Consider the following 24,534-nt stretch of genomic DNA (forward strand, 5'->3'; position numbering starts at 1 on the left):
GCCCCAGGTTGAGAACCACTGGTTTAAAGGATTCCTGGCTCTACAGTAATGAAGAGAAAATTATGAATTCTTTTACAACAAACATATACTTTGCGGGTCTCTGCTGCAAGGTTGATATTTGAAAGCCACCCAAGGTTGGGATAATACTATTTACCGAAGCTCCGCCCCTTGACTTGTCGCATTCTGCACACCTGATTATCTTTTAAGGTGGGATGCCAGGCGAATTTGTTCATTTCTGTGACCCACCTGTGTAACTGCAGTTGTCTGCCACGCCTCACTTCTTAAGTTGAAAGTGCTTTCCATAATGCCCAGCTCTATGTAAATGTGAACGTTACCATGTATGGATTTAGGAAGACTGGAATATTTATAATTCAGAATTTTTAATTATGCGAGGCCTGTATTCGGGTAGGAACGAATTGTTACCCAAGGAATGTCTTTCTACCAGATAGCAGTGTGGGAAAAGGACTACGGCTTCTAATTGAAGGCAAGCAGAATACATCTTGGCAATCTAGCATTGTGAGGAAACCATCTACCATGTTAGAATCTATTCATAAAGCAATTACAGCAGGAGGAATGGAAGGTGCTTCTGCACTGTACTGTGCTTTGGTTGGCTTTTGAAATACTGTATTAGGTGTGTTTAAAGAATGTCAAGGAGAAGTTATTTTCACATAACGTTATTATTATGTGAGGGTTGTCTTGAGCATAAAGTCTGAGGATAAGAAATAACGAGCTCAGCCTGTAGGCAGGAGACTTTAGTCCCATCTCTAGGGAGAACGTTCTGATTTTATGGGTGGTAAAACATTGGGACAGATTGCCTGGAAGATGGTTGTGGAAATTCCATGGAAGCCTTTTAAGAGCAGGTCACATACATATGATTTAAGTGGTTTAGATGGGTTCAGAGAGAAGAAGACTAACTGTAGAGATTCTTAAGGTTACTTCCAGCCATATTCAGGGTGCTGAAATCTTTGAAGAAGGTTTGCTTGTAGGCTTTCATCTTCTGTGTGGGTTAGGCCTGATTGTGTGTAAATCCCTTCCTGGACTCTGTCTCTGTGATGTTGTGACTCAAAGTATATATGAAAAAGCAAACTGCCTATTCATGTCTTGATCTGTAAGAGTGCAAAATATGTTCCCATAGGAGCTGATCAACAGACACTTAATTACGATGGCTCAGATAGACCAAGCAGATATGCCTAGTAAGTAACTAAACACCCTGAAATTTAATTGCATTTCTAAATTTGGTGAGCTTTTTTCCCTTTCACTTGCTGAGTTATGCAATTCAGCTAATTCAAAACATTATTAAAACTATACTAAAGGAAAAATATTCAGCATCTGGCTTAAAGTATTTAATAGCTGCACAGTTTTCCAATGTCCAGGTTTAAGTTTTGTCTTCTCTACTAACTCTTCTATCTTTTCATTTTTCTGTAGTAGCAAATAGCCCACAATTGGGTTTCTCTTTATAATTTTTAGCTTTTCATGGACTGGATCATATTTTAAAATCCATCAACAGTGTGCTTAGGATCTAGCAGTATATTAATCTCTGCATATTGCATTTCCATTACTTCTGTGTGATTGCTAAAATTAGCATCTTGACTTATTTGTAATATTAATTAAGGAATTGCCACATGGAAGGTTTTTAAAGCTGTAGAAAGGAGTACTTGATTATCCAAGTCTTCCAAGCCATGCAGCCACTGTGCTGACATCTGTTGTCCAAACACCATTGAGGTTTTAGAGGAATTATTATGGATGCCACAGTCAACATGAAAGAGCACTGCACAGTATCTCCTGTATAAAGATTCAGTAGATCACTGTGTGCTGTTTTACAGGGGCTGCTTACTGTACTCTCATCTAAATTTTCCCAAAGTCAACATGAAAGCTTTCTGAACCAATTAGGGAATATTTCTGGGCCTTATTAGTTGAATTGTCTTTAAATAAATTAGTAAAAATTGACCATATCATCTCTGACTACTCTCCAGAGCACTTTACAGCCACTCATTCACAGCATAACTTCAAAATCCTCTGACCTGGTCAGTGAGACCATGGCACGGCACACGGCTGGCCATTTTGTGGGGGATGGGTGGGGGGAGGGGAGAGGCTATGCAAAACCAAATAAACATCCCTGTGAACATAGGCAGAAAGGTTCTCTGTACCTCTAATATTAAAAATCAGCAAAACAAATAATGTGATGACCTGTGGTGTAATTTTCAGATAAGAGTATTGAATAAATACATTGTCTCAGGATTTGGGGCAAAATTATACTTTTTTATTTATAGTGGATGTGGATTGGATTCAGTCAGCTTCTTTGTCCTGGTGAAAAAATGGGAGGTGAGGTCCTCTCTGACCACCCAAAAATACTGTGTTGAGAAGCACAGGACTTATGCGTACAAAAACTATGCGGGGTGGATGCTGTAGTAAATAGGGGTAATTGGGTAAGGTTCAGTAAAAATGCTGGCTGGATCCAACCCCAAGTTGCATTAATATAAAATAACTGGATTTCCTAAAGCACAGTTTTGGTGTAGCAACAAGGAGCAGGGAAGGACAGAACGGAGTACTGTGCCATGTTTCTAAGGGTTTTTTCCCTGCCGAAGGTCTTTTCAGGTCTTTATCATGCTGATTCAGCAGATCAGACATTTGTAGGGCATTAACAGTGGTGAATGCAGTTTAATTTAAACTGGTAACATATAAAAAGCTTCAAGTAAAATGTCAGGGTTTTATTCTTGACTTATATGTAATTGATTTTAAGATTTTCGACTGTTGTCCTAAAGTTTATCTTTCACAGCATCAGCAACACCCTTTTCTTCTCAGTCTATAAAATAGCTAATACAGCCTTGTGTTAACACTTCTTAATATTGGAAACTTTGATCTTAACTAAGGCAAAAGGCTTTGTTGTGAGAAAGCCATAAAATGATTTGTACTAGACTGGTAATTGCAAAATTCTAACTTTGTGACGGCCCTCTAAAACCAGAGTGTGTATTGTTTTGACATCTAATTACTTTTCTTTTCTGTCTTTGTAATAACTGTTTCCTTTACCATTGTAAGTAGTGTCTAATGTATTTCTGTGAACTGGTTTAGCTGTCCCAACAGAAGTGGACAGCTACCACAGCCTTTTCCCTTTAGAACCACTGCCACCACCCAATCGGATACAGAAAACAAGCAACTTTGGGTACATAACATCATGCTACAAAGCTGTAAATAGCAAAGATGATCTGCCATATTGCCTTCGGAGGATACATGGTGAGGGAAATAATAAGTTGTCATCTGTTAAAATTTCAATGCTACCTATACTTAAAGCCTAAAACGCTTGTGCTTTTCTGTGTAATAAATCAAGAATTGGATTTCAAACAAAACCATTCCCTTAAAAATAAGCAACTGGAACATGGCCCAACTAACGATCCATAGTGTAGGCTATGGAAAAAAAAAACAAGTTTATTGTGGTGTGCCTCTGTTGGTGGCAGCTCAGTATTTTCAGAACCGATGTGAAAAGTTCTCTTTAGGAGTTTGAGATTCTTTGAATGAAGAATTTGTTTTTTTGTTTTGTTTTTCTTTTCAGGTTTTCGTCTTGTTAACACAAAGTGCATGGTATTAGTTGACATGTGGAAAAAAATCCAGCACTCAAATATTGTAACGTTGCGAGAAGTATTCACCACAAAAGCATTTGGAGAGCACTGTAAGCTTCTGGTATCTAAATGCCAACTGATAATATTGGAAGGCTGGCATCCATATTGCAAATCTAATTGGACTGGTTTTTTTTTTTCAAGCTCTTGTGTTTGCATATGATTTCCATGCTGGAGGAGAGACGATGATGAGCAGGCACTTCAACGACCCTAGTGCTGATGCCTATTTCACAAAAAGAAAGTGGGGTAAGAAAACCAAAAGAAGACCTAGGATGTTGAGCAGAAAAAAATAAGGGATAGTGTCTGAAGGTCTCATGCAGTTTCCTTATACATAGTTTTGTTATATTCAGCCCAAGCTGTTTTCTTTTTGCAGTTCAAAGTCCCATCAGGCGGTGTTCCCTGTTACATTATAAGCTTGTCTAGAACTTATCAATCATAGAAAAGCTTTCACCCTCTCTAGATGCCTGGTCGTATCATCGGCGGTATTGGAGGGAAGATATAGAAGGTCCCTATAGCAGAAAGGCTTTGCCCTTGTGGGTCAGGGGATATAGAAACTTCAGAACATGTCTTGATCTGCTGTTCATTCTACCAAGAAGTCCGCACAAGGGTTCTTTCCCCTTTGCTTAACGCTTTCCCTGACCAACCAGATGAGTTTCTGGCTAAGACACTCCTAACTGATGAAAAATCGCAGTTTACACTCTTGACTGCTAAATTCTGTGCTGCAGCTATTAAAATACGTTGTACCCTAACAAGATAAAAGTAACAAATACTTTATTATTCAAAATATTAAGGGGGTCATACTGAGTTATACGATGTTTATATAAATTTTATTCATACATGTAATATGTAATTTTTAGGCTTAGATTATGTGTAGTTGCAGTAGTAGCTGTTGTGGTTTTCTTATTATCTGTTGTGGCTGTTGTGATTTTTTTCTGTTGGTCAGTGACCATGTTAATAAATTGTTATTATTTATAACTGTCCTCCGCAGCTTGCCATTTCTAGTTCTAGATGAGGGCAAAGTACAAACTGAGTCAGGGCTAGAAGATACTGGGGTTGTTTTGAGTTCTGTCTCTTCTTGTATCTGTTGGTATCTTTAAGGCTATTGGGTATTTTTCTAATATTCAGTGCAACTGGGAGAGATCGAGGTAAGTCTTCAGAAAGGAACTTGTCTGAGAATGGGTTAGAAGCATCTAATGCATGCCGTGGTACATTTCAGCATTTCTTAGTCTGGAATATGCAAGAGAGGTATGGGAATTATATGGAAAAGGACAAATTGTTTTGTAACTAGTTAATTGTTGATAACGTTATACCTGATACTGCTTTTGGTATCACATGAGCCAAGGGATAATTAGGGATATTTGATAAATCTAGGGATATTTGAGTCCTGACCTGAATGGCTGAGGCTAGCCCAATCTTGTCAGATCTTGGAAGCTAAGCAGGATCAGCCCATGTTAATACTTGGATGGGAGACCTCCAAGGAAGTCCAAGGTTGCTATGCAGAGGCAGGCCATTGCAAACTACCTCTGAACATCTCCTGCCTTGAAAACTTTATGGGGTCACCTTAGGTCAGCTGCTGCTTGATGGGACTTTCCACCACCAGTGATAGTTGTAGAACTAAGGATGAAGTTTGAGGATAAGAATTTATATATGAGCAGATTTTTGTTTGGTGCTAGTGTTCTACAGCCTGCACTTGGCAGCTGAATATTATATATTTTAAGTAGGGGGGTCTCCTGGTGTGTAGTTTCTTAAAACTTCTTGTTTAAGCTATCTTTTTGTGTGTCGTTAGTAAACCTAGCATTTGACAGTTGAAAGGAGAGAATTGTGGTTACATGGCTGGTTTTACATACTGCATTCTGCTTTTACTGTGTGGTTAGCCTTTTTTTTTATTTTGCTGTGTCATTTTCTGACACATTCCAGCATATTATTGTAAGGATGTGGTATAAAGTAGCTCTTTTTTGACAGACGAATAAAGGCATAACTTACTTGGTTTATTTCTGTTCGGAACACCTGTGTACAGATATATTTTTGTAATCTTGCTTCCTAAACTCATATAATTCTTAGATGGTCCCATTCAAGTAGATGTCCTTTCTTTCTGTGGGTAAATAGTAGTGGCTTTTTTTCTTCATTTTTAAAATGCTCAGCTAAATGTTCTGTTTACTGAATGATATCCCAGAGCAGAGACCCTCTAAATGGAACATAAATGAGACTGCTTGCATCTTAAAATTAAGGGCTTGATCCAGTGATGTGCAAGTGAAAATTAAATGGCTTTAGCACAGGTCTGCTTGTGCAACACCCATATACAACACCTGGTGCTTTCCTTTCTATTACAGTGCCCAAAACTGGTTGCAAAATAGCTTGCACAAACAGAAAAATAAGTGAGAATACAATAAGTATAACGGGCAGCCCATTCCTGAAGGGGGGGATGGATGTGCAGCGGCCGGGAGCGGAGCAGATGTGGCACCTCCACAGAGGCTTCCTGGCCACGGAGAAAATGTAACAATGTAAAATGAGGGAAATGCCCCCACAGAAAACAGCAAGGCTACACCACCAAAAAAGGTGGCGTAGCAACGCTGCAACTCGAGGGGGCATGCCCAGGATGAAGGGAGTTAGGATGCTGCCAAAAGGCAGCTCTTCCCCCTGGAACATCCCCATGTACACACGTCGGCATGGGTTCCCACTTCTGGAATTTCTTTCCCGGCTTGGCTGTGCCAGTGGTGGAGCCCCACACAGTGGTGTGGCTTAACAGTGCTGGCATGAATGCCCCCCATGCCAGCATAAGTGTCCATTATCCTGGGATACATGGCCACTTGCGTCAGCGTGGGGTCACGCCAGCTCCTATGCCGATTCATCCCCCCCGTTCAGGATTGCGCTCTAAGTGCATGCGTTTGTAGCAGTTTTTTCCTTGCATTTCTGCTGCCACAAGAGCTCCAGCACTAGATCCAGCTTCTGGTATTCTGATCCAGCCAAATAGCTTGACTGTTTCTGTAACTGAGGCTATGTTCATCCAGGCTGGCTGAGGTTAGCAATCTTGGGTCAGAAATAGAAAAAAAAAATCCAAAATCTGTTACCAAGCAAAATTCACCATTACTTTTTATTGTATTGGCATTCGGCCATAACAAAATTACAAAACAATAAGAGCCTTGTAAAGAAAATCACAAGTTAATACTGCTTAAATGAAAGTGACATATAAATCCACACAGAACAGGATTTCTTAAAATGGATCATTTCACTGCAGCGTTTGTGTCAAATGGCTATTATAAATTAACTTTTAAAAAAATCATACTCACTGTGTTTTTGTGTTGTCCTACTTTCCTGGGCTTGTACTAGAGTAGTTTTGAGTAGATTGCACATCAATCACTTTTCCCACAAGTGTACTGCAGAGTGAAAGCATTACTGAATACTTTGCAAGTTACTAAAATATTTTTAGAGTCACTGACTATGTTCCTTCAGTTAATACTGCTTATATTTTGTCTTAAAACAACCAGTGCCCTTTTTTTGTCAAGCTAAAGAAGAACACTGCTTCAGAAAATGCTACTTCAAGTGTGGGCATACATCATCCGTATACTCCATCGGAACATCTTCTGATGGGTGTTTCTACACCTCACACCATGAGGCAATCAGCTGTTGAAGTCCAGGGAATTTTTGTGTATTTGAAGCAAGTGTTGCATAATGAGAAATGTGGCATAACAAAGGAGCCTTTGCATTGCAAGGGAAATATTGAAAAGAAGGCAGCTCTTGAACCCATACACTATGTGTGTATTTGTGTAAAGTGCCATCAAGTTGCACCTGACTTATGGCAACCCATAGGGAAGAGATGTTCAGAGGTGGTTTACCATTGCCTACCTCTGCATAGCAACCCTAACTTCCTTTCCAAATACAAACCAGGGACAACCCTGGTTTAGCTTCTGAGATCTGATGAGATTGGGCTGTCCTGGGCCATCCAGATTATGGAACTCATGCCCTACACTGCTTTTTAAAGTTGGGGAACTTCCAAATCTTTGTTCTCCCTCATTGCTTTTCTACTCATTGTGTCTTCTGTTAAGACAAAAGCACCCAAATGTCAGTCTGTCCTTTTCCACAAAACCCATATTAATCTGATATTCTAGGCCCATTTGAAAGGAAGGCCCATTTTTCATGTGTTGATTTTTGTGTCATGTATTGATTTTTGTCAGTGCTGAATAAGCTACTCAGAATGAATTATTCTCCAAATTAAGTAGTTGATTAATTGACAGGCTATCAAATGGTAATAGTCAAACTTGAAATGAATGGTCTAGGGGAAGAATTTGCAACAACCCAAATGCCTTGAGTCACTGAGTTTTATTTTATAGATCTGGAAATGGGTTAGTATATTTGTGTGCACTGGTATATGGCTTAACTTGCTTTTAGTTTCTCTGGAAAAAGAACAAAATGTTGTACAGTTTTGAGGTTGTGCTAATTTTAATGTGTTGTATGTGAAAACAGTTGTTCATGTTGGTTTCTTTTTGATACAGTAAGAGTGTAGCTATCCAATAATAAAATCTTTATACAGGGTGTATTTAAAAAAAAAAATCAGTGTTAAAATTGTGGTAAAAGTAATGTGCAGGTTGTTTCAAATCAAGTAAATTGTAATCTGTTAACGAGCTTTTGAAAATGAGAATTATGCTCATTTTTAGCATTAATCAAGGTGAAATAATCCTTGACGAGCACATTTGTTCTCTGATTCCGGCAACAGGTCAGCATGATGGCCCTCTGCCCCGGCAGCATGCTGGGTTGTTACCTGAATCCTTGATTTGGGCTTACATTGTGCAGCTCAGCTCTGCGTTGCGGACCATTCACACAGCAGGATTGGCCTGTCGAGTAATGGACCCCACGAAGATTCTGGTAACTGGTAAAACAAGGTAACAAACCCTCTCTGGCTACCACATTGTTGACAATGAGGGCACATGTACGTTAACAGAGCTGGCTGGCATTTTTTCAGATTAGGCTAAAGGTCTGTGCATGTGAAGCTCTTTAGTTTGCTGGTTAACTACCGTAAAGAAATTAGGAAGGAGTTGCAGGGGATGCCTTGCAACATCCCCACTGTGGGTGAATTTTCCCTGCCCCATAATTTGGTCTGACCCAATGGTATGTGGGTTCTAGATCAAATCAAGCCTGAGTTCTCCCTAGAAGTTATGATGAGTAAACAGAGACTGTCGTCCTTTGGTTACATTATGAGAAGACAAGACACACTGGAAAAGACAGTGCTAGGAAAAAAAGAAGACCCAACATGAGATGGACTAACTCAGTAAAAGAAACAATGACCCTCATTTTGCAAGACCTGATCAAGGCTGTTAACGACAAGATGTTTTGGAGGTCATTAATTCATAGGTCACCGTAAGTGGGAAGCAACTCGGGGGTGTATAACACACACACTGATAAGCTGTAAGCAGATGGTAGGGAGAGAATTTACACACACAGAAGCAGACATGAGGGAGCACGTAATTTTTTTATTGACCCTAATTAATGGAAAAGTTAGCATTGCAGTGGAGCTGAAGAAATAGATAAAGCAAACCTATTTTGTTTTGATCCATGATTCCGGCTGCCATATAGTCTTGGCCTCTGTTTGCTCTCCTACCAAATTCAGTGTGGTTTTCTGCCAAGTGGGGTCATAGCTCAGTGGTAGAACATCTGCTTTGCATGCAGCAGGTTTCAGATTCACTCCTCCCCATCTCCAGTTAAAAGGGTGAGGTAGTAAGTGATGGCACAAGTGATGGCAAAGGCCTCAGGTAGACCCTAGAGAGGCACTGTTAGTCAGAGTAGGCAACACAGACCTTGATAGACCTATGGTCTGGCTCAACATAAGGCAGCCGCATGTGTGTTCATGCGTGTATCCTTAACTTAAGGGAGTGTCAGGTTATACTTTTGATGTTTTGTGCTTCTGAAGTTGTTGAGTTCTTAGTGTACCTTCATAAGTAGCATGTGTAGCATGGAGAATATATGCAAGCTGGCAACAAAAATTGAATTTTTTTATATTGCTCAGGCAAAATATATAAATGAATTCTCAAATACCACTTGAAGTCTATATATATGTTGAGTGGACAATGTGTAAAACTCCCCGGTTGTTCAGTTAGATCGTTCATATGGATGCCTACAGTTGTTTATGTCTATAAATAGACTCTGCTCAACTTTTATTCATCACAATATGATAATCTGTGATAAACAGTTGCCAGTAATATTAATAGTATTGATAACAGAGGTCTTGAAATTGTTTTATGATCAAGACTATAAAAATCACACAGTTAATCTGAGAGGGAAGCCAAAGAATGTTTAATTTTTTTTCAAGGTTGCGAGTAAACTGTGTTGGGGTCTTTGATGTGTTAACATTCGATAACAGCCAAAACAATCCCTTGGCGCTAATGGCCCAATACCAGGTAAGTTCGCTGTCTATTACAATGCATTTTCATAATGGACATTTATCAGTGATTCTCTTGTTATAATATAATGGTGTATATTTCATGCTGGGAGAATGCAGGAGATTGGAAGAGGAATGATCAGGGAATTTTGCCCTGAACCAAATTTTCTGTGATGCTATGTACTTGTAGAGACCAATTTCCCCATGCCCCACTAGGATTCATTCTTAATTTAAAAAATAATGATTTTCTGTATACTTATGAAATCTGCAAATGTGCAGATGTTGCTGCTATATATGTAGGTTGCCCCATTTCACTTACCCACTGATAGGCACTCTGGCATCAAACTTGCTAATGGAGGGAATAATTATCACCTTCCTGTCCCCCCATTAAAACCATTTGTTTTTGACAGGATAAAGGTTCTTTCTTGGGTAATTTTTATTGGATGAAATGATGAACATTAATGTTTTAATGTGATGAAATACTGATTTCTTGTTGCTATATTTATAATTCATGTAGTATCATCAGTATAGATGGTGCTTTACAAAATTCTGAAACCCCAAAATAGATAGGTCTGTGCCCACAAGGTATCTACAGTTGAGGGAACTACAACCTATGAACCAATTTAGTGATTCGTATGGCTGAGATTGCCTGCAACTCACTTTGAGTACCAGTTATTCTATCCCCTGCCAAATGTAGCAGGGAGGGTACAAGTTTACTATAAAAACAACTGTTGCTTCTCTGTCTGTGTGTGTCTCTCTCTGTCACTAGTGGTAATTACTCCTTCATTTGGAAAGGGTTTTCTCCACCTGTTGGCAACGAAGCGGGGCATATTGTTGACCCTGGTCTTAATAAGTTCAAGGGTGGGGGGGACAAAGGGAGTTACTTCCATGAAGTATTTAATTTGTCTGGTTAAATACTTGCGTTGCCTTGAAAGACTTAAAGCTAAAAAGTATAATTGAATGTCTTTCTGAAGGCTCAAATTTTAAATTCTGAGAACTCTGCGTAAATGTTATATCAGATCTTCACTGGCATTACTTAAAACATCTGCAGTTTTTTTTTTTTAATCAAGAACTGGAATGCCATATTCTCCCTGTAGCCAGCTGAGGAAAATAGATGCGGCTTTAATGAAACAATAATAAAACTACTAATGTTGGCTTTAAAATTGGCTGATCTGATGATTGAATCAGTGAAATAGGCTGCAGTTAGCATCATTTGAATAGCTGCACCAGTACATATTCATAAAGCAATTTTTATGGTTGGTTCTTGTAGGTTATCCGGGCTGTGTGACCGTGGTCTTGGTATTTTCTTTCCTGACGTTTCGCCAGCAGCTGAGTCGAGAGACACTGTCCTTCAGTGTTACTCCTCTGAAGATGCCTGCCACAGCTGCTGGCGAAACGTCAGGAAAGAAAATACCAAGACCACGGTCACACAGCCCGGGTAACCTACAAGAACCAATGAACTCTGACCGTGAAAGCCTTCGACAATTTTTATGGTTGTTTGTAGGAAAGCATATCTATCACTTCCTTGCAACGAGGTGTTGGGCCTGTGTAGACCAGTATTAACAGTGACAGATAACTAACCACAGTGACAATCCAGAATTATTAAGTGTAATCATTTAGATTCCAGGCCATTTTGAGTAGCTTAAGCTTAATTTTTGCCTTAATTATGCAACACTTCAAAACCACAATAGAATCTCAAGAGACAGTATAAATCTCCAATTGCATCCTTTGTGTCTGTTTTAGACTTTGTCTCAAGACGATGGTAGGACATAGGGTTGGATCCAAAGTTTCTGCTCCGCTAACCATGGAGACTTCCTCTAGTATGAGGCCCTTTGGGGCCAGCAAAAAACTCCTCTGTTAGCAAAGTGGAAACTCGGTATCCAGATTGTAGGTATGTTTAGAGCAGAGGTAACAATCATACAACACTACAAGCACCTAGTTAAGCAAGGTAACAAAATTTGTGTAGGCAGTTTAATATGAAGTAGAGAGGTCTTGAGTTACCTGTTCCGGCTGTTGGATTTTTCTGAGAGAAGTCGAAGGTCCAACTAGTTATCTGCTGGATTTAACACACAGCTGTTGTTCTGGCTGTATGATAAAGTTTTGGTTTTAATTTAATTGCTTATCAGTGTGTGTGTAATGCTTAAGAGGGTTTCATTTTTGAGCTTAAACCTATTGTGCCCAACCCAGGGTACATTTCAGATAGGAAAGGGCAAGAAGCTAAGCATAGACCAAAAGGTTTGTGAGAAAAGAATACATTGTTTCTTGCAGTCTGTTTTTCATAGTTTGTTTCAGACACATGAATAGAGACTTTTGCACAGTAAGTGGACATAAATAGAGCCATAGGTAGAATTGGGGTGTGGGGGGAGAAGAATTGAAAAGCAGGAAGAAGCTTTGGTATTGAGGGGGGAAATTAAAGAATGTAACAAAAGGAAAAAAATATGGAGGTAAGAAACAGATATGGAGGGAAAAGGTTACTGAAGCCTATTTCCCAGAATGATTTCAAGTTTTTCATTTTGTTTTTTAGCAAACGGTAGTGGGAAAATGAGGGGGGTTTGCAGTTGAAGAGTTGTAACCCTTGCTCGATCCCTTGTGCAAAGCAGCTCCTACTAGTTTTACTGATGTTTAACGAGGTAACATATCTGCTCAAAGAAGTGCCTTTTAATCTCCTGTGTTTCTCTGAATATATGTAGACACTAAGGAGGCATGTTAGCAGCACAGTGTTTATACTTGCATCATGACCTCATAAAAACGAAGTTAAATTTCACACAGGACTTTTGTCACCTCCGCAGGGAACTGCATATTGGGTATTTAGGTCATCTGAATTCAAGGCTCTGTTGCTGAGTAACATCTTTCTCAAGTATCTTTAAATTAGAGTCATGGCTCTTGGAAGATTTCTTTTCTCCTTTTACCAGCGGCTGATTTCAGCAGAGCCGTTTGGATCCTGTGCTTCCCTGAACGGAGTGTGCTCATGGAAACTATATTTATCTGTTTCCTCTTCCCTCAGCAGCTCCTTGTATCCGCTGAAAAGCTGTTACTAGCAGTGGGGGGTGGCACCCTCTAGACCAGTTTGCTTGCAGCACCTAGGGCTGCCGCGAAAAGGAGGTCTTGGCAGACATTTCCATCTCTCCTTCTTGTGCTATCAGAGCACGAAGGAGGGCGAGCCCTGCTGAACCCTTCTCCTGACTGCAGCACCCCATGCTGAAAGGTGTCCTATTCCGGAAGGTCTGCTGACCCTTGGCGGTCATTTTTCAGAGGACGGAGAAGTCAGTTAAAAAGAGGTTATGCAGACTTCCTGGGTCTGCAGAAATAAGCGATCCAACCTATGCGAAGCAGCTTCCTACGCTGGCATGGGTCAGATGGGCCCTTCTCCCACTGAGTTCGCAGTACATCTTCATCAGCGGGTTTTGTCGTTCCTATGCTCAGGGAGGCAGGATCCAAAAAACCTTTGCTTCCTGTCACGTGCTAGGACCGCCCTCTGATATCCAGTTCTCTTCCTGCCTTAGAGGGAGAAGCAGCATTTGTGGTTAGCTCTGTAGCAAACCTTCTTTCCTAGCCTTTGCACTTCAATAATTATTCCTGTCTATCTTTATTTCTGTGTTTTTTCTTAGTCCTAATCTTGGTCTGTGTGCACCCAGCAGCCTTTTCCTCTTGTATCTACTGTTCTCTCTCGTCTTTGCCTCTGTCTCCCCCTCCCCTCCCCTCCGTTTACAATATGTCTGAGAGTGGAGATAGGGCTTCAGAGGAATCAATATCAGGAGACGAGGAGCAAGTTGAAGGACTCCTTCCCCCCCGACAGCTTTCCCTAGCGGCATCCAAGAGCCACGAAGGGGAAAAACGGGGGGAGGGCATACTGATCCAGTGACCATTTCCACTGGCAACTTGCTTGACTTTCTCCAGGAGGGATTAGCTCAAGGGCTGAAGGCATCTACTCTCAAACGACAGGTGACGGCGATCGCGACGGTTGTTCCCCAATTGGATGGCTACTCAACGTCAAGGCATCCCCACATAGTCACTTTCTTGAAAGGAGCCTCGGCCATCTCTCCTCCGACAGTTCATAGATTTCCGACTTGGAGACTTCAGGTGGTACTCCAGACTCTGACTCGACACCCATTTAAACCCTTACGGGAGGCTTCCCTGGGTCACCTTAGGATGAAAGTTCTCATCCTCACGGCTGTTACATCAGCTAGAAGGGTGTTGGAACTGGCGGCTTTGTCATCTAGAAAAAGCCTCTGCGTCTTCCACGCAGATAAAGTAGTACTACGGCCAGATCCGGCCTTTATCCCGAAAGTAAATTCTAAGTTCCATAGACAACAGGAACTCCATCTTCCATCCTTTTGCCCTCACCCTTCTCATCCAAAGAAGAAGAACTGGCACACTCTGGACGTGAAAAGAGCTTTACACATCTTTTTGAGAAGGACGGAACCTTTCCGGCGCTCGGAGTCTTTATTCGTTTCTATTTCATCACCCAATAAAGGTTGCAAAATGTCAAAGGCAGCTATCAGCAAGTGCATCAAACAGTGTGTCCAGCTTTGCTATCAACTTAGCAACATACCAGTGCTGTTAGGAATTAATGCTCACTCAGACCGCAGCGCCACTACTTCAGCAGCATTTGATAGCCATGCATCCGTGGAAGAAATCTGTAAGGCTGCGACCTGGTCGAGCCCTTCTACGTTCATAAGACACTACAAGATAAATGCCTATTCTTCATCCGACGCGGCATTCTGCAGGAGAGTCCTCCAGAATGTTGTATCAAATGATCAATGAAGACTCCCTCCCAGTGAATGTCAGCTTTTGAAGATCCCGCTGATGGAGATGTACTCCGAACTCAGTGGGAGAACGGAACCTTGGCTTACCTGTGAAGGTTCCTTCTACACTGAGGGAGGAATACATCTTGCCCGCCCAGGGTGAAGAATGGATCAAGATGAAGAATGTCAAATGTCCAGATAAAGCTGAATTAAAAAAAAAATTAATGGGAAAACAATACGTTATATATAGGAATAATAAATTAGGGGAATTAGAATAAAGTATTTTAATGTTCTACTTGTTAATAATTCTTGGTTTTAAGCTGTGTTTTTTGCAGTAGCTGCTCCTTGTTCTTTTGGGTGCACATCTGTCTTTCTGTTCTTAAAAATTCTGCTGTGGAAGTCCTTGAACTGGATATCAGAGGGCGGTCCTAGCACATGTGACAGGAAGCAAAGGTTTTTTTGGATCCTGCCTCCCTGAGCATAGGGACGACAAAACCCGCTGATGAAGATGTACTCCTCCCTCAGTGTAGAAGGAGCCTTCACAGGTAAGCCAAGGTTCCGTTCTTTGGCCCTCAAAATATTTTCTTCTTTCCATCCAAAATGAAAATTGAGTTAGGGAGAGAGTTCTAACTGGCGCAGAGCATTGCTGTACTACAGAACACCATCTAGTAAACGCTTGTATGATGAAGTGGATTTCTGCTGGAAAACGTTCATCAGCTCTCAAGAGCTACTGTAAATAGTAAATCAATTTATTGTCGAAGGCTTTCACGGTCAGAGTTCATCGGTTCTTGTAGGCTATCCGGGCTGTGTGACCGTGGTCTTGGTATTACCAAGACCACGGTCACACAGCCCGGATAGCCTACAAGAACCGAGTAAATCAATTGTTGATGTATTAAGCATCTGTTTTAAAGTTCTAGAATCCTTCAGTTTATTGATAGCTGACCCTGATAAAATTTACATGTTCTTTCTCCTTAGCAAGCTGACTTAATTTCCCTAGGGAAGGTTGTGTTGGCTTTGGCTTGCAATTCCTTGGCAGGAATTCAGAGAGAGAATTTACAGAAAGCTATGGAACTGGTGACAATCAACTATTCCTCTGATTTGAAGAATCTTATTTTGTAAGTTATTTGAAATGAGGTACAGTTCTTTTCCCCTAAAGATTAAAATGCGGCAGTGGTCATTTGCTTATGCACATCACAAATGTTCAAATGCTGGTACATGGTTACTCTGCAAACTCTTCCCAGAAAATGTGTAGTAGGTACATATTTTCTTCCAACATGATTACAGGATCTGAGTAAGCTAGTAGTAGAAACGAGAGGGAATCCCTGGTACGGGGGACCGGAGGAAGAAAGCCAGCTCATCTACCTGATCAGAAGTATTGTAACTTTTCACAGTTCAGTTAAAATTAGAATTTTTGCCTAATACTAAAACTATCAGCTTTGTTTAAGCCTCCTTTTGTATTTAACCGAAAGCTATGCAAGTCTTCCAACTTGACACCCCTATGTTGCTGCTGCTGCCTTTCTAAACCTTGTACTTAACAACATATATCCCCCCTGTGCTGCATCAGCCAGTCACATTCAGCACCACCAAATGGTGAAATAGTACATCGCTGTCAGTTTTTATGTAAGAGTGATGCAATTTGGAAAGAGTAACTGGTCCCTGCAATTGGATAACTTCAGATAAAATGTGGGAATGCCAACAACTTTATATTTCCAAAATGAGCCGACCAAGAAGAAGCCATAAATTCAGTGACCTTTTGCTGTAGTACTAGGATGAATACTTACATTCATAGGAAGTTAACCTGGAACTGATTACTAGTTTAAGGCTGTTTTAATAAAGTAGTTAGCCTAGAATTAAGCCAGTAGAAATAGCGAAACAATACTGTGGCTCAGTGGTAGAGGATGTGTCATGCGTGCAGAAAGTTCCAGCCTCCATCAGTGTCATCTCCACATCTTCAGGTAACAGGTGTTGGGAAGGGGATTCTAAGAGCTTTTAGCCCTCTACACACATTACGGTGTACATGTGCTTGTAAGAAACAGCCAGTGTACTTACATCTTAAAAATAAAACCAGAACCAGTACCTGGATAAATGTGTTTAAACCGTGTGTTCAACAAAACGTGCACTGAATGTAGCGTAAGAATGACTGAATTTGCACCCAAAGAAAAATCTGTACACTGCACATGGGTGTTCGCTATAATATGTATACAGGGACACTGGTGGGCAAAGTGGACAGTACTAAGCATCAAGGGACCAAAGTGGTCTGCCTTGGTAGCTTCATGTGTTCATATATGTCAATTAAAACATACTGTTCCATGAAAATAAAAAAGATAGATCATTTTTTAACATTGACAGAACTAGGTTGTCTTCATTATAAATGAAAGATGCCCACCCAAATGGTGATTTAAGATTTACCATTTGGATCAGTGGCTCCCAAAGTGGGCAGTACCACCCCCTGGGGGGCTGTGGGATTACCTAGGGGGGCACCAAGAGGCAAGGGAGCAGCAGGGGGGCGCTAGAGGTGGGCCCCTTCAACTGCGTTGTTGGATAGGGTAGGGGGAACTGGGGTTGAGTTTGTGGAACCAAGGGGGCGGTGGCCCAAAAAGTTTGGGAACCACTGGTTTAGATGTTTCGTCTTCGGTGGCATTGAATAACAAGAACTTCTTCTTTTTTTTTTTTGCTTTCTAACTTTAGTTAAATGTTAACTTTCAAAATACTTAACTATAAGTCTTCACTGACGGATCCTCTTAAAGCATCTTAAATGTTTTGAAGCATCTTGTTAAAAATTGTTTGCCGTAGGTATTTGCTGACTGACCAAAACAGGCTTCGAAGTGTAAATGATATCATGCCTATGATTGGGGCACGGTTCTACACGCAGTTGGATGCCGCCCAAATGAGAAATGATGTAATTGAAGAAGACCTTGCAAAGGTAAATTATTTTCTCATGTGTTGCACACAGCAGTTAAGGTCCGCAGTGGTTACTGACATTTTTATAATGTACTCTGTTTAATTACTAGATTTGTATACTGCTTTTCAAAAGGAATGTTTTCACCCATCCAAAATTAATATGGCACATGCGGACTAAGCAGCAAAGTTAAATGGAAGTAAAGGATGCATTTTTAAAAATCCAAAATATCAGTAAATACTAACAGGGAAACAGTAGATAGCCAGAAGAAGGTGATCAAAAATACAAAGGGTATGTGGTGTCTTCTGGGCCATATTTGCCATCAAGTAATTTTTGTATTACAGATTTTTACCACAAAGATGATCTTTTGAGGCATGATTGACAGTTGTAATGTATTCTGGAAAAGGAGGGCAAGCCACCTAGTCAAACAAGAGATAACAGGGAACAATATACTGCAAAAGCCAGCATGGTGCAGTGGTTAAGAGTGGTGGTTTGGAGTGGTGGAGTCTGATCTGGTGAACCGGGTTGGTTTCCTCACTCCTACACACGAAGCCAGCTGGGTGACCTTGGGCAAGTCACACTCTCTCAGCCCCCACCTACCTCACAGGGTGTCTGTTGTGGGGAGGGGAAGGGAAGGTGATTGTAAGCCGTTGTGATTCTCCTTAAGTGGTTGAGAAAGTTGGCATATAAAAATCAACTCTTCTTTTTCTTCTTTATCATGGAGAATGAGGGTTCCTGGTTGATCAAATGTGCCGGATACTCAAGTTATTTGTACCCTGCCCCCTACCTGGAGGAATCCTTAGTGACCAAACTCATCCCCATTAGGAACACCATGACAAAAGCCCCCCCACCCCATGCTTTCCCTTCCCTCTCCCAAGCCATGGAGCCATCCTAGACACCAGGCGGACAAGTATGGAGTTCTCTGGTAGAGTTGACAGCTTGAGGCAGTCTGAGGGGTAAGGATGATGCCAGTTGGAGGCATGGAAGGTGTAGTGCACATATGCTGGAAGAAGAAGAGTTAGTGTTACACCCCTCTTTTTCTCTACCTTTAAGGAGGCTCAAAGTGGTTTACAATCACCTTCCTTCCCCACCCCCCCACAACAGGCACCTTGGGAGGTAGATGGGGCTGAAAGAGTTCTGAGAGAACTGACTGGCCCAAGGTCACCCAGCAGGCTTCATGTGGAGGAGTGGGGAATTGAACCTGGTTCACCAGATTAGAGTCTGCTGCTCTTAGCCACTACGCCACGCTGGCTCAGGTATATGGTGGCTGAGGGGGAGGGGCTTGCTCTCTGGGAAATGCCACTTAACAGAGCATTCTAGATAATCACGTCCCGGATAGCAAAGAGTTGACTGTACATCGGTCTTTTTTCAAAATATCCCTTGACTCCTTACTAGTACTGTTTGGAGATTATCAGTGAGAAAAGTGTGATTGCTGGAAGAGTTGAAAGGCTAGTATTAGAAAACAAGCAGTTTCCTGGCCTGGAAATTGTACAGTAATTGAAGAATCTGCAATGTCTATGAAACAGACTGATCATACTGTTGTTATAGGTCTTTCAGTTTCATTAAGTTACACCTCTCTGTGTTATATTTTTCACATGCACTGTTGTGCAAATTAAAAAAAAATTAATTGTCTTTTAGGAAGTTCAGAATGGAAGATTATTTCGACTTCTTGCAAAATTGGGAACAATCAATGAGAGGCCAGAGTAAGAAGAATTCAGCGCTTTCAGCGTCACAGTGCTGTATAAAGGGCACTACAGGGAGTCAATGTTTATGTGTCTTACTGTAGACTTGAAGAGTCTAGAATGTGAAAGGCCGTTAACACATGGCCATTTTGTCCTGCAATTCTCCCGCGAATGTTGCAAATCTCTGCAGGCAATGCGCATGGTCAGCTCCCTCCCGCGTGATAAACCCACCTCCTTTCGTAACTTTTCAAGGTTTTTGTGTTGTCCTGATATTAAAGTAAGGTTTGCGGCAGTTGCAAGAGTTCGCCGGTGTGTTTCAGCACCAGGGTCAACTCCCAACCGTGAGACCACTTGCCCCTGGCGGCCCTTTTCAGCCCCCCTGGACCCCATGCCCTCTCTACTCTTTCCCCCTCCCCTGCGCCTCCACCTGCTACCAGCTTCCCCTCGCTTCCACCCAGGGATGGCAAGGTGGAGGAGCACAAAGCGGCAGTGGAGCCTTCACCCGCCGCCGCAGCCTCCACCCGCTGCCGGCCTCCCCTCGCTGCCTCCTCGCCTCCACCTGAGGATGGTGGGGTGGAGGAGCGCAGAGTGGTGGCGACTCCTGCCAGGTGCTCCTTCACTCCATGCGTTTACTTTTTGGGTTCCGGAAACAAAAAAGTGTGCTACTTAACAGGGACAAAGAAATGAGAAAGGAGCTATGCGTTAATGGCCATAGATGAACTAGGCCACTTAGATCAGTTTTGTAGCATTCAAACCAGGACTTCTTTGTGTATAAATAGAGCCTTAACACTTTATGGCTTATCTGGATGCAGAGAATTAACTAGTTTAACTAATTTCATAAATTCTTTGGAAAGAGCTTAATTTTTCAAATTCCAAACTGTTACCGGTAGTCCATCTTTGGAAGAGTGTTTTTCTCCTAATAGCAGAAAATATCTTCTGAGCGCTACGCTGCCTCTTGTGGAGGCTGGGAATAATTCAAGGATACCTCAGAGGTATTGCGGGGTTGTTTCCAGACCACAGCAATAAAGCAAATCACACGAATTTTTTGGTTTCCCAGTGCATTATAAAAGTTAAGTTTACACTGTACTGTAGTCTATTTAGTGTGCAATGGAATTCTGTCTTTAAAAAAACCAATGTACTGTAATAGTAATGAAAAAGTTTGAAAGATTCTGAGAATTACCAAAATGTGACAGAGACACAAAGTGAGCACCTGCTGCTGGTAAAACGGCGCTGATAGACTTGCTTGAAAACGCAATGTCTGCAAAGCGCAATAAAACAAGGTATGCCTGTTATAGTAGTGGGTTTGGTCCTGCCATGTAGTTCTGTTTGCTGCTACGCATTCTTGTGATGGAAGGGGCCCTTCAGCTGATGCATGTGAAAAGCAAATCTGGAGGTTAACACCTGGTTTAAAATGTGTTGTCATGATGTGCTTTTAATGAGAGACATGGAAACTCTGTTTCATGCCAGATTTCAGAAGGACCCAGCATGGTCAGAAACCGGAGACAGGTATCTTCTGAAGCTCTTTAGGGATCATCTTTTCCATCAGGTGACAGAAGCAGGTACTCCCTGGATAGACCTCGGTCACATTATCTCTTGTCTTAACAAGGTAAATAAGAGCCAGTTATCTTCTGTACTTGCACATAAATTGTGATTTGTCATCTTTCCTCTTCACAATTATAATAATTATTTTATTTTCTTCAAATGAATGTGATTCTTCGATTGATCTTGGGGGGGGGCAGCTGTGAGGTCTTAGAATGTGCACAGTAGCTACAGCGCAGCTGCATCCCATACAAATTGGTGATTCCAGTGGGGTGCCTTGGTGATTACCTCAAAAGCCCCCGAAATCTATATTTGAGAGACTTCGCTGGTCTTGTCTAGTTTAAAAGTATTATCTAATTAAGGGTGGTTCTCTTCACATTAAGGAGTCTTTTAAATAGTGGTGTTCACAACCATAGTGAACTTTTCACGTGTTTTAGACTTGGGGGCTAATCGCTTAGCGCAGAGTAACTTTTTTCCCCATGCTGTGACGTTGTGATTTGTTCCCACCCACCCCCACTCTCGCTCTCACACACACACACGGCAAGCAATCTTTCCATGCACTCCAAGGTGGTACAGACCCCCAGAGAGGCCTGTACCACGTGCTTTCCTAAGTCTTGAAGACTGATGTGCAGTTTTGAATATCTCTTCATCTTCCAGGACATTGTAGATTAAAATTTCCCTTTCCCATTGATGTTGGGTTGGTTCACCTGGTGGTGGTTTGTAAGTCATTAGTAAGCCTATCTTAACAACTGGGTGGTTTGCTACAATAAGGTGTTGGACCTGGGCTGTGGATTTCCCATCTGTTTGGAAAATAATGATTACAGTGAACAGGGGGCGGAGGAGCCTTTCTGCATGCCAAAAAAAAGAGCATAGACATCATTATTATTATTGATTATGTCAAACCCTATAATGTTATGCATAAAAGCTTACATGCAATTTTTTTTTAATTTCAGCTAGATGCTGGTGTGCCAGAAAAAATAAGCCTCATTTCCAGAGACGAGAAGAGTGTACTTGTGGTAACGTACAGTGACCTGAAGCGCTGCTTTGAAAACACTTTTCAAGAACTCGTTGCAGCCGCAAACGGGCAGTTGTAGTACTTGCTGGAAGCATGCAGGACATTGCTGAGGAACGTAACCAATCGCAAATTGCACTACAGCTGGGTCGTCGTCATCTCATTTCACATTTCGGGAAACAAACAGCAGGAGATGTTGCACTTCAGTCAGGTACACTGTTACTTTTGAAGGGAAGAATGTTTTTTTGCTTACCCTTGAACTCTGGCTGCCATTGGAGGCTTTATCTGTGAAGAATTTATTTTAAAATAAGGAACACATCAGGGCATGATGTTCCTGCTTTTATTTTTTTCCACTCGTATATGCACTAATTTTAATTTTTTTAAAAGACTTTTCTGAACTCTGATGTTTTGCCACATTGGATACTTACTAAGGGAATCTCTTTGCAAAGACATTTCTAGGATAATCCTTTTCTTTTTTTTTGCCACTGAGTATACCGCAGAATTTATTCATTTTGATATTATTTGCACCCCAGAATACTATAAAGGACCATGTGAATAATTTTATAGAAATTGTCTTCTGTTAATTACAGTGTCTCTTGTAACCTCTGTACGTGTGTCATACGCCCACCCCCACTGTTGGTTAACCAATCAAACCAGAAGATGCATATTAAAAAAAAATCAAGTGAAGTATAGAATCGTCACATGTAAAATCCCCCTTTTATCTGGTTGAAGCTTTGTCTAAGCAACATAGCGCCGTTTTGAAAGAAGAAGAAGCATCTATAACTTCCAGGAGCGTATCCAAATTGCTCTGAACACGACCAGCGCCTTTTAAATAAAATACCTGTTTGTATATTTTCCTGCTAGTCAGATGCATTTACATTTATGCAATTTTTAATAGAGGGTTTTGGGTTTTTTAAAAAAAAGAAAAAAAGAAATTGTGCTACAGGCCTGAGGTTTCAGGAGTGTATTCCTTTAAGTTACTTGCAGTATAATTTTTTTTTTGTATAAAGTTCTGTTCTTTGAACCACAGCTTTATTATGGTACTTTACACTGGATACAGATAACAAAAGACACTGTTCAGAAGATTTAACCACACACAGCAGTTGTCTGACATCGAGAGCTTTTGAAGTTGTATAGCCTGATTCTGGAAGAATGGGGGAGGGGTCTGCTGGGGCTTTTGCAGTTGCTGCTTAGCCCAAAGTAAAATTACTTCTGATGATGATTCAACGCATGAATATTCAGTCTTCAAGTCTGGACGCCCCCCCCCCCCACTCCTCACTTTCTGATACCGGACCTGCGGTTGGACTCCGAGCTTTAGCTATTCAAGGGGATTTGTAGTAGAACACCTACACTTTGATACTGAAGACTGCCAAATATGTAGGATTTTTTCCCCTTAACACAGTAGTGAAGACTGTATATATCTCTCTCTATATGCTTCCCTCACCCCCAGCACTGAACGTTTCAATAGCACTGGGTGCTCACACCATGAAGAAAATGTGGAAATTCTTTCTAAAAGGTCAGGACTGACTCCAAAGGCACTTGCAACTGACGTTCCTGGTTTTCATTTTATTAATATTCACTGTTTGTAATTTCAGATAAAGTTTTAATAATTCTGTCCAGTTTTATAAGCTTTAATTGTGACACTCATCCTTTAGATTTGCCTCGTGGAAGCCCTTCATAGCGAAGGCATTGGAAAGCTAGGGATGCCCTTGAACAAACTAAGGAAATGTGTTAAATTGTTAGCATCAGTTGACGATCTTAAACGAAATCAATTATCATTTAATCTGAACAGATTTTTAAAAGGATCATAATGTTTCATATTCAGAGGAGAACAGTTGCCACAATATTCTTTTTTAACGTCAAAAGGAACAGGGACTTTGAAATATGAACATGGCAAAACCAGTCTTTTATCATTAGCTCATGTATTTGAGGAAGAGCAGCTGTCTTTTATATGTTTTTTGGAAAAAAATTGTATTGTAATTCTTTTGTACAAAAATGTAGTACTTGTATTCTAGAAGAAATATTGAATGCTTAATTTATAAGCGGGCTGAGGCTTTTTTCTCCCCCTCCCCTTTTTAATGAAAGGGGATCATCTCTTCAGTTGTGGGAATTGGGAACCTTTTGACAGATTATTTTATGGACCAATATTTTGGGACAAGCAAAGGCAAAAAGGGGTAATGCAGGGCTTAGATCTCATCCTCCCTACACCAGCAAAATCTGCTTCTGAAAGGCAACTTGCATTTTGCTAACTTATGTCATTATGTTAAATGTCCATTGCTTTGGCCCCAGTAATCTCAGGACTTGGTTTAAAGTATGTTTGGGGGGGGGGGGGAGAGCAGAGAGCCAATAAGGTTCCATAAGTAAATGCCATCCAGGAAATATTTGCCGTTGGGTAGTGCATAGAACAATGTGCAGTTTTATTTGTTTTTTTATTTGGTCCATGTTTTGGAATTGTTTTGCTTTGGTGTTTTTTTGGGGAGAGCCCTTCTACTCCAGTATAATTCCATTTAAAGGCTGTCCAAAAACTAGCAAGTTCCATTCATAGGAAGAGTTGTGTATGTAATCCCTGAAACACAGGAACAATTAATCAAATCTCCCAAAGTGTACACTTTCCATATAGGGAAATCATGCTGACCTTCCTAGTTTTACAGTTGAAAGCACAGAAAGGACAACCTT

General features: G+C 41.0%; 1 protein-coding gene across 2 annotated transcripts in view; it reads left to right on the forward strand.

Annotated features, from left to right (window-relative positions):
• PAN3 (poly(A) specific ribonuclease subunit PAN3) overlaps nucleotides 1-23,008 on the forward strand; it is a 62,746-nt gene extending 39,738 nt beyond the window's left edge. The window contains exons 9-19 of one of the 2 annotated variants that reach the window (XM_056858426.1): nucleotides 1,136-1,193; nucleotides 3,070-3,231; nucleotides 3,548-3,664; nucleotides 3,756-3,857; nucleotides 8,323-8,488; nucleotides 9,913-10,000; nucleotides 15,702-15,841; nucleotides 17,520-17,649; nucleotides 19,264-19,328; nucleotides 20,775-20,913; nucleotides 21,800-23,008. In XM_056858426.1, the coding sequence (XP_056714404.1) occupies nucleotides 1,136-1,193; nucleotides 3,070-3,231; nucleotides 3,548-3,664; nucleotides 3,756-3,857; nucleotides 8,323-8,488; nucleotides 9,913-10,000; nucleotides 15,702-15,841; nucleotides 17,520-17,649; nucleotides 19,264-19,328; nucleotides 20,775-20,913; nucleotides 21,800-21,940 (1,308 nt within the window). In that variant the 3' untranslated portion in view covers nucleotides 21,941-23,008. The remainder of the gene's footprint in view (nucleotides 1-1,135; nucleotides 1,194-3,069; nucleotides 3,232-3,547; nucleotides 3,665-3,755; nucleotides 3,858-8,322; nucleotides 8,489-9,912; nucleotides 10,001-15,701; nucleotides 15,842-17,519; nucleotides 17,650-19,263; nucleotides 19,329-20,774; nucleotides 20,914-21,799) is intronic. The other variant, XM_056858427.1, reaches the window with a different exon arrangement.
• The last annotated feature ends 1,526 nt before the right edge of the window (nucleotides 23,009-24,534 follow it).

This window comes from Euleptes europaea, chromosome 12 (assembly GCF_029931775.1).
Source record: "Euleptes europaea isolate rEulEur1 chromosome 12, rEulEur1.hap1, whole genome shotgun sequence".
NCBI classification, from domain to species: Eukaryota; Metazoa; Chordata; class Lepidosauria; order Squamata; family Sphaerodactylidae; genus Euleptes; species Euleptes europaea.